This window comes from Chroicocephalus ridibundus, chromosome 1 (genome assembly GCF_963924245.1).
Source record: "Chroicocephalus ridibundus chromosome 1, bChrRid1.1, whole genome shotgun sequence".
Taxonomy (NCBI): domain Eukaryota; kingdom Metazoa; phylum Chordata; class Aves; order Charadriiformes; family Laridae; genus Chroicocephalus; species Chroicocephalus ridibundus.
In genome coordinates, this window is record NC_086284.1 from 168,368,608 (window position 1) to 168,385,199 (window position 16,592).

Below are 16,592 nucleotides of genomic sequence, written 5' to 3' on the forward strand. Positions count from 1 at the left end.
AGTGTGTTCCAAATATTTCAAAATCTATTTTTAATATTTTGGATAGATTTTTTCTGTTTTGTAACCAAGTAAAGCCAGCATTTAAAGCTTAAAGCTTTTGGGGAAAGGCTACATTTAAAGCTCCTGTTTAACCACAAAACTATGAAAATGACATTTTTAGTATAATTTTATTTTTCCTGATTCTCCTGCTCTGATTTTGTAAGATACAATTGTTGTAAGATACAATTATTTTTATAAATTCTTTAAGAAATAATAATCATTAAGGAAAAAATAAAAATCTATCTGGTGCCATATTAGGAGATAAAATTTACTGCTGTATTTACAGATGTATCTGATTGCTTTGTTAGCACTTTTGCTTATTTGCACTTATTTGGAACCACTTTGGTGACATCAGCTAAGCATCTACTCAAAGCTTTGGCACCATAGATCAGCATTTATTTTATCAGCATGGCAGGAGCAGAAATCTCTTTTCTAGTTTTTGGTTTCTCTTTTACAATTTTTTTTTTTTTTTGAGTTCTCTTCTCTAGTATTTGATTTTTGCATTCAGCAAATAAGCCGGTTATTCCTCTTTGTGGTATCTGGCTCTTCAGCCACCTGCTGGGAAGGAAGATCTTCAAAGTTTTGGGTTTGTTAACTCTGTTAACCACAGCCTTAAGGTAGCATTAAGGAGAAATGGAGAGAGGCACGAACAAACGCTGCCACTGTAGTAACTTCAGCTCCCAACACCAAAGCCCTCGGTTTTCAGGTCAAAGATAATAATGTTTTCATTGATGCAGTTTCAAATGGAGCTTCTGCTTTGATTATCCTTCGTTTGAATGGCTAATTATTGTAAAGCAGCATAAAACCTATTCTTTCGGGCCACGTGATGCTACCTTTCTATTTCCACCTAGTCCATCTCTGGCTTCTTTTACTCTCTCCTCCCGTGCCATCTCCAGCCATCGTGCTTCTAAGCAGGTCAGATCTCAGATGTCTCATGCTTAATCAATTTATAGCATACAAAAAGCTGAGTAGCAGCTTCCTTCAGGGTGCTGGCAAACTCTACGCCTGACAAAGCCGTGTATCTTGAAAGCCAGGTTTGGAGAAAGGGCTGGTTTCTGGGTAAACGAGCACTGAAAATGCAAATTGAGATCACCATGTGGTATCAGAACCCCAGATTTTCTGACATGGGCTTCGTGTGCTTTCGGCAATGTAAATGCTAATTTTAGAGACATGTAGAACATCGGTTTTCCCCCAGGACTTTTATTCTTTGCATGAAGGCAATACGTGATCGCATTTGAACAGATGTCTGGAGAGCAACCGCTCTAAGAAATGAACTCAAAATTACGTGGGACAAAAATGTATTTCAAACAAAATGCAAAGTGATAAAGTTTTCTAAATAAGTTACTGTTACTTAATTTTATGGAAATTTTAAATAAAAATATCTTCCAACATGAAAATACGAAAAGTTCATTTATTTCCATAGGCAACTTCATTCACAGTACAAAGTGATATGAATTCCTCGAAATCGTCACTGTACCTTTTACATATTATTTTTTTTAAGTAGCTGATCTAAAAGTTGATACAAGAATAAATTTGTTCTTGAAGAGCTGTCCAATAAACTGGGTACACACTAATGCCATGCTATGACAGTTCTAATTATGAATCACAGCTGACACTACAGTAACATCACTTTATAAATCTCATGAGAATTCTAATGTTTTACATTCAAAACATAAAACTGCCACTAGTACAGAGACTGTACGATTAGACAAATAAACGAGTATTAAATATTTTGCACAAGGCCTGAGTTCACTATAACACATTTTGTTTTACAACTTCATCTCAGAAATCTGTACAGCAGTTAGTCAGAACTGTTTCAGAGAACTTAAAAGACAGAACAACTTCAGGGGCTTATTTGTTCCGTTGATACAAGTGTGAGGCCTGGAAGGCAAGAGGATTTTGGTGTAGGAATCCAAGGTTTTACTGCCTTGAGTCATTTCCTTGTAAAGCAGTCAAAACCCAATGGAAAGTAAGGTACGAGGAAGGACCTCACTTGAAAAATCAGCTAGCTCATCTGAAATTCTCCAGATAGGTTTCCTCACAGCTACTTCAGAGTAAAAGTTAAGGAGTATATAAAATGCAGCATTATCTCTTTAACAAAGAACAAAAAAGGGTCACATATACAACAGGGTATTTTTTTTTCCTGTACTCCCCCCCCCTCCCATTTCTTGCATTGGAAATGGCACGAATCAGCGATATCTCACCCACCCCCAATAAAAAACTCCTAATTAATAAACAAAGGTCACTCTAAAGTTCAAAAACTTCATCTGCAATGAGAGATCCAGTGTTCATAAACTTACGTTTTAAAACCTTTCCTTTTCTGCTCAAGTCACATGGTTGTAGACAGACTAAGCATGTGAATTTATAAAAGATAACAAAAGTATCATATAATTGTGAGCCGGTATGGAAGCCTTGTGGAATTTCATTCAAATCTAACTTCTCCTGTAATCTTTTCTCTTTTGGTGCAATTGAACTGAAAAACCTAAAATCCTGTAATCTATCTATATACACACTTACTTATCTATCTACAGACATAGATTACATTATAACAGGGGTTATAATACAAAAGTTAACGCACACTTTCCTTACTTTAAAAGGCCGTTGGGGTATTTTTCAAAGTTCTACATAAATGTGAAACGGGTGTCACTAAAAAGACAAAACTTAACAGAAAAGGAAAGTTTTAAATAATAAGGCTTGAAATGTTGTGCACCTACATATCCCAAAATTCAGCCTTTTACTTGGGGTACTCAGCATTTGTGTAGACCTTTAAGGCCAGAACTTCCCCACAACATTTCTAATTCGCATCACCATTGAGAGGGGAAGACGTAGTACCTCAATTTAAAAAACCCAGGGCATTCTACACATGTTCCCAGTAAAATTTCTCTCCCCAACTCCCAAATAATTGGTGGGCTCCTTTACCTTTCAAAAGACCCCTTTGGTACCTACCCTCCTGCATAAGCGGGTTCCCCAGGCTGTTCTGTGCCTTATTCACTCCACTTGTGTGAAAAGGAACCAAAAAAAATCAGCTCCCTCCTCCGTCCTTAAATGACACCTGCGCCATTTCACTCCCTGTTTCTCTCCTCCTGAGAGAGGCAGACCCAGGGGCTTCTAAGCTAATCCGTAACTCAGTACTTTCACGGCTCCTCTCCAGCAGCCCCAGCAGAGAAGGTATTTCAAGCCTCTTTAATACAATTCTTCCATCTACCAGGATTAGTTTGTTTTCTACGACCGGGTTTTCAGAGGATGCTTCAGAGACTTTCATACTTAAAACCAAATGGAACCAACAGGTGTAAAACGGAAAACGCTGCTGTCTTGGTGCAGTCACATTCATTTAGCAAACACCAGAGCAGCCAAAGGACAACCGATGCTTATGCTCAAGACGTGCAGCTATCTCCGCTTCTTTTCTCCTTTTGCAGTAAACATAATATAGAGAAATCAATTAAAGAATAGGAACTGACTCCCTTCTCTTTACCTCTTCTTTACGAATGAAAGTAAAGCAAACCAGGTGAGCTGGGCAGCTCAGCCCAGATCCTGCTCTAATTTCCACGGTGCCATGAAGATCTGCTCACAGTGGGTGTGCAGAGTGGGTGGCACAGGGTGCAGGCTGTAAGGTGATGATAAAACCTGCCAGGCTTGCGCATTTTTTCCTTTAAATTAGTTTGAGTACAAAGGGCAGAAATCGCGTGTAACTTACAGTTTTGTTCAAGGCAGCATAATAAGAACTTATTTTACATCAGGTTACTTTTTGAGTAAAAGAATTTGCAATTTCTTAATCAGATACCAATGTCAATACCTGCATTCCCCATTTTGTTTTGCATTAAGGCTGGACAGTCCCGCTGCTTCAGGCCAAACCAGATGCAACGCTGTTTTCCATCCACGCCCAGGAACAGAAGGCCCCTGGAACGCCCACTTTTTATGACACTGTCCCTTCCTCCTACTCTTTCGCAAACAACAACTTGGATGTGAAATACAACGGTTGCTCTCAAACAACGGTATTCACTCTGTCCACAACATGAGTCTTCCAGCCTCTTGCAGGGCCTCAGAATGACGGCTTCTAAGTGGAGAGATCAGCTGGACAAGGCTTCCTAAAGAAAAATGCCACGTGGCCTTGGTGATTTACCTCTTGCAACTCCTCTTTCCTTTCAGTTAAGAAGAAATAGTTAGAGAACTCCACACACACCCAGTTTCCTGACACATTAAGCAGAAAGCATCTACAAGGAAGAGGGATTTGACCCTCTCAATTTAACTGAAGTTATTTTTTCTTGTTTATTTTTAAATAACCGGAAAAATTTGTTATAACTTTCACAAGCACCCTTTTCAGTTTTCTTTGTTGTTATTCTTCTACTCTGGTTGTTCTGAAAATTGCAGAAGACAAGAGAAACCAAAATTGTGTTCTCAAATATAAGTAGAAAATAATCCTCTTACTTGAGCCAGATAAAGACCTTATTCCATCACATTACTGCTGCATAAAGAGCATCTCTTAATTTGAACTTGCAGCATTTTTTTGACTTTGTTCTTACAAAATAGATTATATTCTCAGACAGCCCATGCCAAAAGCACATACCCCAAACCCCACAGTTTAGAAGCTCTAGTATATAAAATCAGATCAAATTTATTCAGTTATTTTTCCCTCCAGTAGGCTAAATTAAAATCCAGTTCTGAAAAGCCCCCAGTCCAGGGGGATCAGTGACTGAAACCCCGGATCAGGACACTGACATTTAAGACTGCTTTTACCATGGACGTATTAATTTAATACATTGTAGAGTCCTAAGAGATGTTCTTTTTAATATAAACTTATTTTCCAAATAATTTAGAGGAATACAGATTCAAGTAATTCTTCAAAGGCTTGCCTTAAGTTACCCTAACAAAAGGTAGCTTTCAGAAGTTGACATAAAAGACGACATTAGTGTGGTTGAGAGTATAGAGTGCTAGTAACCGTAAATGAACTTAAATAGTTTAACAGTTCTAGTATTGTACTTAAGTTTACACAGATATCTTAACATAACCTACAATGTTTACCATGAATATTAACAGCACATAAGCATCACAACATGTTAGGTATTGTTTTCTAAACCACAATTTCACTGGTCCCAGGTATTTTAAAACAATAGGACTAAGGCAGCAGCTATAATACATAAACGATTCTTTAAGAAATATGCTTAATGTTATTACCGCTTAGAACCATGGAAATATAACAAAATACAAGTCACATTTACAGCATAAGGCCCTTTGGTTTCTTAAGCAGCAAATGAAAGAACAATTTCTTCAGTGAAAGGCTTTGAAAAATAAAGCATGTAGGCTTTCCATAAAAAAGGTAACTAGTTCTTTCCTTCTCAAAATAGCCAGCTATAGTCTTCAAAATATTACGTAAGAAAGCTCCTGAAATTCCTAGGAAAGAAAAAGTTAAAATCCAACAGTAGTATCTGACAGAACAGAGATTCTATCATGGGCAAGCTGAACATACACCTACTGGGAAGTAGGAGAAACTACTGTTTGGTTTTCTGGAGAGCTTTATTAAATTTGGAGTAATACAATAAAAAGGATTTGAAATACCTGTGTATTTACCATATATTCTAGAGCTTACAAATCTGTATTTGAGAACTCTCTTCATATTCATCTATCCTTCATAAGGACTTGAGTTAAACCAAATTAAAATGAAATAGTTTATTCTAGTCAAGGCAATTTATGGCACTCTGCTTTTTCACACAACCATGTGCAACTTGTATGAGGCAATCCTTTTCCATCTTCCCAACGCAGCCAGAAATCTACAAAGTAATTCAAGAATATTTCTGTGTAACTAAAGAGTGTGTGCTTAGTTACACAGAACTGCTCAGTTACATAGCTGGGGCAGTCAACACCTGAATTTTACATAGAACATTTTTTTAGGAGATTCCATAGCTACTCATATTCTTTTTTCACACCAGTTAGAAGCACTATCAAATTAGCCAAAACACTGGACTATGTAATAAATGTGATCATGTCACCACGTGTATTTTAAAATGCTGTCTAAATGGTACGCTGCTTTTGTTATGGGGCTGGTAACAAGGATCTGGCATTATAAAACAGGTTGTAAACCAGCATGACCATTGGAGCGGTGTTCTTACTCTGTCCCAAACTAGCACAAAATTTTAAACCATCTTATGCCTCCCAAATCTTGTTGTAGTTTACTACCACATTAATTTTAATTATCATGTAAGAGAAGAAATACAAAATGTTTTCTCTTCTTGCCTCTTACACAGTTACTGCTTAGAGATCTTTCTATGTATGGCTAACATGGCTAACAAAACTTTCTGAGGCAGTGAAAGAATTTGCTTTTTACAAACTGTCATACGGCAAAATGACAGTTCGTGCCAAATTCAGGCAACTCAAATCATCAACAAGAATTTAGCAGACACTGAAAGGACTGGGCTGCAGGACTGCATTCACCAGCGTTATTACCCCCTCTGCATTTTTGTTGAACTTAAGAAACAAAATTTTGTAGGAAATTTCACAGGAGTTGATCGAGTACACTTCCGAGTAGTTTTGAAATACTTAGCTACTTCTTTTTTGATTGAATATATGCATCCTACCGTCAGTACTGTGATGCTTGGAAAAGAGACAGGAAATCTTTAGCATGTAAGATGATTTTGCACTTATGCAACTCCGCTGCAGTACCAGGTGAATGCGAAATCAAGTCTTTTTTCCAGTGTAAAAGTCTTTACTTTGCTGGGTTGAAAGTTTCGCCAAGTCATGCTTTTACTAATCAAAAAAAGATGTTAATCAGCTTACCCATGATCCAAATTTCATCAATCTTTGAAAGAAGAAAACAAAACATTTTACCCAAAAAGATCTTTTAAGTCATTACTAGCTGAGCTGCTGTTGGTCATTGTGTTTGCTGGTTGTGCAAAGTTCTGAGGAGCAAAGAAAGGATTACCCTGTATACCAAAGCCAGGCTGGCCTATCATGTTCATCTGAGGTCCCAAGACTGAAGCGCTCGCACCTGGGGACCCTTGCGGGGGTACAAACTGATTAACCCACTGGCTTGATTTCTGTTGAGCCAACTGTTTCATGCTAACTTTGGGTTTTTGAGGACCAAAAAGATTATCTAAAGCAGACATATCTGGGGGTCTGTTTTGTTGTGTCAGTGGAGACATTGCAGATGCAGTATTCATAGGACTGTAATTTGGCATGTTGGCAGTCGGTACAATGTTCATCTTGGTTGTCGCTGTTGCACTTGGACCACTGAAGAAATTCTGAGTGGTGGGACCAGCTCCCATACTGAATCCGGCAGTCTGAAAACCCAGATTAGTATTTAGTCCGTTTGTCATATTTCTCTTTGTGTTGTCAATAGGTGATGAAAATCCCATTCCAACACCCATAGGAGGGACAGAAGAGAAGCTGTTTGAAGATGGAACTTTAGCTTTGTTGATAGAATGGCTAGTCAAAGACGACATATTATCTATCAAGGTATCTGTCAAGTCTTTTGTCTGCAAAACACATAAAATGCAGTTAAATGCTACTCTTGTACAAAGACTCTAGCAACAGTCTTCCTCATTGCTCCAGCAGAAGTGGCATTCATTTTTCAGAAATCAGAACTTACTGCATGGAATTGGGCATGAAATGTAAACATACGCAAAAGCAATTAGGTTATTGTTGTTCTTTGCTACTTAGAACTAATTGTTATGCAGCTTTAATTTGACAATTAAGACTATACATGAAGTACTACTGTGACATTTGCTCACATGCCCCATTCCTATCCCCAAGCCCTTTAGATATTTAGTTGATAAACTCTTCGGAGCAAAACCTTTTTTAATATGTGCTTTTTCCTTATCTAGAAGAATGGCCTTACAATAATAATTATTCCTTCGGAAACTCCTGTAATTTAAAAAGTGTGAAATACTGCTAGCAACGCAAATGGAAAGCAGATTAAAATTTATTTTAGTTTTTCTCGGCTATACCACTGTACTATCAGTGAAAACAAAGGGTGACTCACAGGAGAAAAAAAATGCTAAATGCATACAGCACTTGAAAGGAAAAAGCATCACAGCTCCAATGGAAACAGTGCAGCAGTTTGTTCTTTCTCACCTGCTTCACTGGAGGTGTTATTACAGTCGCTTGCGGCACAAGAGGTTGCTGGCTTTTCAGTTTCTGTGCCTGTTCTTGTTCTTTAGCTAACTTCTGCTTCTCTTCAAGTGTAAGCGATGCCTTTAAAGGGGAAAGTACTGACACTAAGTTGTACAGAACGGTTATTCTTACATTGATATTTTTGTTTCATAAATAGCACTGTCATTTCAATATGTGGTAGAACAATATATATTATTTATAAAAAAGAGAAAGTGCAGAAGCACAAAATGTTTATAATATTTATCATATTGTAGTATTATCATACTTAAACATAATGAGAAATTTGAGCAGATCTCGAATAAAGAGGTATCACAACAAAACCATTTTAGCTTTGTCTTCTTAATGTTGGGCGTAAGAAAAAGTGTTCTTTGCAGGTTTTGTTTTCATACAGCACTTGAGTTAGAACTACAACTGACCGTGGAGTTGGCAAGGGAATTTTATTTTCAGATTGCTCAAGAGGCTTTTCAGGATTTTAACTGTACTTTTGTTAATGATGATCATTTCCCCTTAGCCTAAAATTAGTGAGAGGGCTGATATAACTAGAAATGGAAATGATAAAATGTATGGATTCTGGGAAGCCATCTACATAATTAATAGCATGAAAAGAATTTTACAATAGTTTACGCTTATGTTTAATATAATGTGTCATGCATGCTTTTTCTTTGCTTCCTGTATTTATACCCACATTGTTCATTTTCACTCATCTTTGAATTGTATAGCAAATGTTAGTCTCTGCTACTACACAGAATTCTATATTTTATCTTCATCTCTGTTTGTAATTTTATCATAAAGTTGCCTATTTTGATTTTCCTACCTAAATCCACTGCTGAAGTTTCAGTTTCATTAAAAGCTATAATTAAGGAGATAGAAAACGACCAAAAACTTACAGTCATAATTGCTGCCGCCTTTGTACAAAGCTACGTTCAAAGAAAGGCTTTCACTGAAATTCAAGGATATAATTTGAACATTTTTCAGTGGACCTTCACACGTGACTATGTATGGTGCTGTGCTATACAAAAGCAGTTAGGTTTTTCTTTTAAAGCTTTAAATATGATAACTATGTACACATACTCTTTTTGTGCAACCGTATCAGCCTTCTATTAGACAGATGGATGTAACGATTACAAAGCAAAGTAAAACACACCTTTTTCTGTGTTGATGACATCTCATTCTCTTTACTCTCAGATCCACTAGTAAGAAGGTCAGTTCCACTAGTATTAAATACTTTATCAATCTGTTTAAGTTCAAAGAAACAAAACTTAGTTATTTGCAATGTTGTAATTTAAGGTAACATAAATATTGAGTACACAATTTTAAGTTTCAAATTTCTATATGTAACACAATAAAATATTGTCGCTTACCTGATTACTTGTACTACTAGATCTTGCCTCTTCAGATACATTCATTTGGTTAGCTATATCCAAAGATCTATATAGTATAGAGTATACATATTACAAAAACATAACTTTACAGTCACATCCACAACACTAATTCAGGAATGCAGATTATTCTTCTGCATTTAAATAATCAAAAAAATTGCATTATGAGAGCACTGCCATTTTTATAGAATGCCTGTAGGGGACTGGGAAATGTTAATATTCTAAATTGTAAGGGTTTCCTAACGATCATTTCACATGGTCTTAGTTCCTCCTTTTGAGCAGGGTGACACAGAATTTGTGCAGCCCAAGTTAATTTGAGTCAGAAATCTCACCTCATATCAGACTCCATAAAAGAGCTCTAAATATCTTCAAATATAGCTGCCTTCTAAAAGGCCGCAGTGTTTATGTTTCTCCAGCATAGTTTATGTTCTCAACAACTACAGAAAAGCAACTTAGCATATAGAAGCAAGACATAAACTGTACTAGCAGAGCTCAGTATGAACTTTTACATTTAATGAATTAATTAAAAACTATTTACTCAAAATAATAAACTGTGACTGAACTATATAAAAGATTTTACTCTATAAAACCACTGACATCACAATATTATTATAATTGTAGGACTAATAAATCTTTGCTGACAACTATGCTTATTTGAGGTAATTCTCAACTACCGAAGTAAGAATTACCTAGGGTTTTTTATTGATATGGCTAGAGTTTTCTCACGTTTGCTAAAAAATTAACAGAAATTTATCTCCGCTCACTAATACACACTTCCTTCTCCTTCTCTAATACACACGTAAATAAACACTTACTTCTGTTGCTCTTGCATGACATGAAGTTGCTCAAGTTTTGTTTTATGCTCTGCCTCCAATCTATTAAGCATATCTTTTATAACACAAATAAAAGAATTGAACTGTAAAAGAAATATACAAGAAGTTTGGAATTTGCAGTGATGGATTTCAGACGTATAACTTAAAAAGTAGTATCTCATAAAACTTACAATACACAATGTCAGATAAACTGCAGATTTTTAAATAATTTATAATCCACCTTCACTATCTTCCATTAGATACCTAACTGCAAGCAGAGCGTATGCTGAAACAGTGAAAAACATATACTGCTACAAAAAAAGTGGGGCAACCCAGACAAAAAAAACCTCACAGAGGAATATTACCAGATTAATTTAAAAAAAAAATAATCCTGTGATTGTACTTCTACATTATCTGCAATATTTAAAAACAAGAGCAAGGGATGAAACATTAAGGTTGTACTTCAGCTTTTAACTTGAATTGTAATTATGTTAATAGCTAACTGCTTTTGCAGGATATTTGGAAGGTGACAGTATTCATTTTGAAATTTTATACTAGATCAGTTAAATCCACTGAAAAATACAAGCTTTAAACATGCAATTACAGCAATACTGGCAGATTTTTTGGTTTTATTTGTTTGCTTTTAAAAAAGACATAGACATACAGTAACATACGAATTTTTCCTCTTACAACAGTTTAAATCTATTGTCTTCCAATTTATCAGGAAGAAGCGGGCAACGTAGTGATGTTCCTACCTGATTGAGATTAAGATTGTTCTCAATACTAAGAGGAATCAGATGGGGCAATACTTTTCCTGCAAGCTGTTCTTTGGTGATTCCCAACTTCTTATGAGTAAACGTACATTTGTAAATACCTGACATAAAACATCAAAAATTGTAAACAATGTGAACAAAGTAGCACTCTCTGTATGTATCAATCATCTGAACATACATTGGCTCTGTGTGCAGATTCATAAAAGCGATATACTCATCTACAACACAAACGTATTATAACAGGAGGCTTTGCTGAAGTTCAGAACAAGAGAAGGGGGGTTTTTTGTGTGTGTGTATGGTTGGACTCGATGATCTCAAAGGTCCTTTCCAACCATGAAGATTCTACGATTCTATGACTTGCAGCTAAGAAACCCTGGTATTAGGCAATGTATTGTCCTGGACAATTATCTGAGAACATGCACCTTTGAACAGATCACGAGCAACTGAGTTATCACAAACTGACAAATTGCCACTGAGAAATTAAGCTGCATTAACTAAGGATGTGTTCTCTCCTGGCATACAGAAGTGTCTAGGAGTAACTATCACACTGCTCTCCAATCGCATTTTACAAAGATTCTTACCCAAATGTTTGGGGCTGCATTACACACAGGATCAAAAATCATGCATAATCTATATCTATTCTAAAAACACTGAAAAAAAGAACACTGGCAGGCACGAGGAATCCAGTGTTAAGCCTACAAGTTCTATAATGTTTCTGACAGGATTTCTCTGTCTAAATAGTCCACCTCTGGCAGCAAACACTGAACACAGTAGCACAAAAGAAGAAGAAACTTTCCTCAGCTTCTACGGTTAGTGCTAGAACAGAGTTGTCAGCTGGCCAAAGAAGCTATCACACAGAAGACGGAAGGTAGTATGATTCCAGAAAAAAGGAGAGCACGAGTATATCAAATTGATTTCAGCTTATAATTTCCAAACTAGGGTTCACTTATGCACTGTATCCAAGCAGAATTCAGGAATAATGCCACTAAAGTAAAAGATACACTGTCCCTCCTTCTCAGAGAGCAACCACAAGGCAAAGCTGCAAGGATTAATGGAAACAGCCAACTTTAAATTAGTACTGATAGATACCCTCTTGCTGATTTTGAGCAAACCAAAATAATGCTACTACCACATATTATCACAGTGTTTAACGAGGGCTGCTGCCAGCAGAGCTCAGCTTGTTACAAATGGTCTTCTGTCTATTACTTTACTGTCAGTAAGAGAAACGGTCACTGCCTTCCAGGCTTGGCCACGCAGTCACACCTTTTTCTTGGCAGTGGCTCTGGTCATCTGGTCTCCTTAAGCCCATTCAAGTTGTTAAAATCACACATCCTCAGGCATATAGGCAAGCAACAGAGTGGCAGCAGGAAAGCACAACTGGGAGTGAGGCCTCCCCTCCCAGAAGTAACCAGCCATTAGGTTTTGTTAGCTGCTTGGTGAAACCTCACCCAGACTACACTCCATTTCAGTGCAAAGGCAGCCACGTTTGCTTAAACGTCCAACAACATGAGCCTAACAAACCCTGCAGTGAAGAGCAGCAGATTTGTCGGCAATGATTTACAGCATCTGACATGCAAGAGTGGTAAGAGAAGGCAACAGAAACATTTTAAAAGCTCCAGCAGCATCTGCAAGAAGACAGATCCTACACTCTTCTAAGCAAAACAGCCTCTCTGACTGTGGAGCGTACAGTCCATGAAAGTGTCACAGCCCAAGAAGTGCAATAAGTATTCAGAACTGCACTGGGCCTTAAAGACTACAAATATACGTACTAGTGTTCGAAAGTACCAGCAACGCATACGGTAGCTGAAGAGGGGCATACTTAAGAACCAGAAACAGGAAATTTTTAATAGCTGTTTTAGCGATACACTATGTAAACACTATCAATGATAATACAATGTCAAAGCACAGAGAGTTGAAAATATTGATTACCTAAAATTCCCATTAGCACTGCAGGTTCCTTGGATGGAATTTGTTGTAGAAAAGGTAAAATATCATCAAGCACAAACCATTTATCCAAGTACTCCAAAATCTTGCCTAAGCACACTAGTGAGTTTACCCGGACCTGTGAAGTATGACAAGAATTAAACAAACTCTTTACTATATTTTTGCCTAAGAAAAAAAACCCATACAAAACTCACACTTAGAAGAAAACAGATGCTGCTGAAAACTATGACCTTCATATCTGCAAATTCAAGACAAGTTAAAAAACCCCTTTTGTGTCGTGAAAGGAAAATATATATGTAGTTACACAGTGCTCACAAAACCTTGGCTTTTCTGCAGGACAAACACATTCTGGAACAGACTTGAACAATTTTTACAGTATTTTTAGCAACAGTAAGTTGCTAATAACTTGAAAAATGGTTAGAGTAAAAAAGTAAACGGTGCTTTTGTATTTGTAAAAAGTAAAAAAGAAAGGCTCAAAAAGAAATCAAGGCACACCGATGGGCTTTTCTTTAAGGATACAACAGCAGAAAAGCCAAAGTAAATAAGGGTAACAACGTTTTCTGAGGACTGAGAAAGAGGTAAAATTATTAGGATACTTACAGCAAGAGAAGAAGTTTGCAAACATGCATTTTTAATTCTTGGAATTAATGAATTTTTCATTGATGGGTAATCTATCAAATTGGCAAACGTGGGAATTATGTTTAGGCAAAGCTCCTATAAAAAAAAAAGTGCATAAGTTTAAAAAGAAACATGCATGTTTATTATAAAATTAGTGCTAATATTACTCAAGATCAAAATTAGTTTAAAATGTCTGCTTCAGCTTTCCTTTTAAGGAAATACTTAAGGAAATATCATGTTCAACTAAGCTGACCTTAATCTATCAGACTCACATAAATAGCTGGAATAATAAAGCATCGCGATATGCAGATAGAACCCTGGAAAATGGATTTCAAAAACAGCATTCATAAATTGATAATAAAATATTTGGATAGCAAGAGTATCTTGCATTTTCACAAAACGCCTTTATATTAAAAAACCCTTTTATTGCATCAAACTGCAACATTTTCCTACATAAATCAAGCAAATCCGAATGAGTACTATCAACAACACTGCAACAGCACAATGATAGGCTGAAAGATAAAAGAGCATATCAAGATTAAAAATACTTAAACAACAGGGGAAAAAAAAAAAAAAAAAAAACCAACTTCAGCCCCATCTCAAAAAAAGTAAGAGACAGGAATATTAAGTACAGGTTGCAACTAAATACCTGAGTAACTAAACTGCTGATGCAGAAAAACCTCAAGCCAGGTATTTAGAAACAAAAAACTACCTCAATAATACTGCAAAGGCTTTGCAAAGGTGAAAGTCACATCTGATTATCCAAATCCTTCTTAAAGAAGTGTTTTGTCTGTTTACCTCCCCCTCACACTCCTGAATGCCTTTGGCTAACTAGAAGTAAATACCACTGGAAGAATGATTTCCACAAACAAGAACCATAGAAAGGTAGAGAAAGCATGAAGAGAATTAAAACACGGATACATAAAAATGTCACCAGAAGGCATCTTAATATGATTTTACAGCAAATCAGGTCTTCCAAAGTACTTGCCCGCACACATGTTCTTACTAGTGGGACCTCAGAATAAGCCACCTCTCACTGACTGGCAAGAGCATCCACGCCTGCACAGTTTCTGCAGCACAGGCAATGCTTTATAAATGCACATCCTACTTTTTGCTATGGTGGATACTCAGAATTTAGGATAAGTGCATTAGAACAACAATCAAATGGTTACTCCCTGGAAAATAAGGGAACTTAATTTTATTTTACTAAAAAAAGTTTTCTTTAATAAAACATCAATCTCTTTCAACATTCAGGAATATCTTTTTTTTTCAAGTAAACAAACGCAAGGGCATACAAAAAGCTGGCACAACAACTTTAAGAGAAGAGAGAAAAATTGTTTTAAGTAAAGGCTGCAATGACTATACCTGGATCTGAATTGAAGGTGCTTCCAAGGCTCTATAAACCATAGGCAGAACACTGTTCTTTATTTCATCTGGTGGAGTTTTGGTTAGAAGCAAGTCCATTTTTTGCAGGAAGATCAACAAGATCTATTAAAAGAAGGACAATTCAGAAGCCAAAAGTTTTAACTCCAGAAACATATACTTACAATTTAAAGTCTGTTGTATCATATAAAAACTTCAGAAGTTTTCTTGTAACTCAGTAAATGTGATCACTTACCATGTTGCTTGCCTGAAGGCATGGAAGACAAAAAACACTTTGACATATTATTGCATTTCAAAAACAGCAAATACAAATCAAAACATGTGTCTTCTAGACTAATCCTTCTGAAATACATCATAATGGCTAAGGAGGGAGTTCTTGTTTCTATTTTCAACACAGTCTTTTGTTAAAATCCGCTCACAGAAAATCTTTATAGAAGCATCACTATTGAAAAAGCTGACCTTTCAAAAACCTGTAGCTTAAATGCTGTCCTTAAAGCATTTAAACACAGCTCCACGTATAAAAGCTGCATTCCATCTGTATCTAGAATCAAAATAGGGCCACAACGATGAGAATACTACAGCTACTATATGGACACAAAATAGCTTTATTCTATTTCACGTGGAAATAATAGATCATAAAATGAAAAATCTAAAAAAAAAAAAAGAAAAAAAAAATCACCTCACGTTAACCTAAAAAGCACGTTCACATAGTAGGATTCACCTTCCTCAGGCTTAGCCATCTAAAAGTTAGCTGTGATTCTAGATTACTCATCCAGGCTCAGTCCCCAATAGAGAGCGCCATGTAACTCGTCAGACTCATGTCTCATCTCAGCTAGGTGAGACAACTTGCTACAGGTGACACTGACTATCCACTGACACCTAAACTCCTTTTAGAAAACAGGTCAGACTAAATGAACAAGTTGTGGTGAATGGTATCACGTTCATAATAAAAAGACAAGTAATTCATAGGAGGAAAAGATTTCAATTTTTAGTCTAAAAATATGTAGCAATCAGTGCTTGTCTGTCAAATAAACCGAAGCATCAGAATGTAGAAATACAACTGAACCAAGACCATGTATAAGTTTCCCCTTTCATTTGATTCCTTTAGAGGGAAAAAAAAGAAATTCTTTTAAACTGCAGCTAATATTTGCTTTCTTATTCTAACTACCTAAACTGTACACACACACACAGACTCACTCATTCCATGAACACTGATTCTGATGCAATATCCCCAAACCCGAGAGAATTAGGGTGAGATGGACCAGATCAGTTTTAAAGTTAAATGTGGTAATTATTCTTAAATAAAAAAATTTATTTGTCCTAATATTGGCTTTTTTGAAACATCCATGTACCCATAACATTGTTGACTTGCCTAGCAATCCTGTAATACTGTGGCATGACAGTTTCTATGTTAACTAAATATATATTTTTGGAGAAGGATCGTTTGATTGTTTTTGCAAACTGGAAGAGAACATGAATGAAATCTGTTATTTAACAACAAGAAAGGCTTCTTTAAAATGAGAACCAGATGTTTGAACTTA

The 16,592-nt window shown here is 36.3% G+C and overlaps 1 protein-coding gene across 2 annotated transcripts in view; it reads right to left on the reverse strand.

Moving 5' to 3' along the window:
• Positions 1-1,436: 1,436 nt before the first annotated feature.
• The window catches only part of SCYL2 (SCY1 like pseudokinase 2), a 40,865-nt gene continuing 25,709 nt past the window's right edge, over positions 1,437-16,592 (reverse strand). For both annotated transcript variants that reach the window (XM_063322721.1, XM_063322720.1), the window contains 9 exons: positions 15,034-15,156; positions 13,651-13,764; positions 13,036-13,168; positions 11,089-11,207; positions 10,337-10,437; positions 9,504-9,570; positions 9,287-9,376; positions 8,104-8,223; positions 1,437-7,505 (listed from right to left, as the gene is read on the reverse strand). In XM_063322721.1, the coding sequence (XP_063178791.1) occupies positions 6,855-7,505; positions 8,104-8,223; positions 9,287-9,376; positions 9,504-9,570; positions 10,337-10,437; positions 11,089-11,207; positions 13,036-13,168; positions 13,651-13,764; positions 15,034-15,156 (1,518 nt within the window). In that variant the 3' untranslated portion in view covers positions 1,437-6,854. The remainder of the gene's footprint in view (positions 7,506-8,103; positions 8,224-9,286; positions 9,377-9,503; positions 9,571-10,336; positions 10,438-11,088; positions 11,208-13,035; positions 13,169-13,650; positions 13,765-15,033; positions 15,157-16,592) is intronic.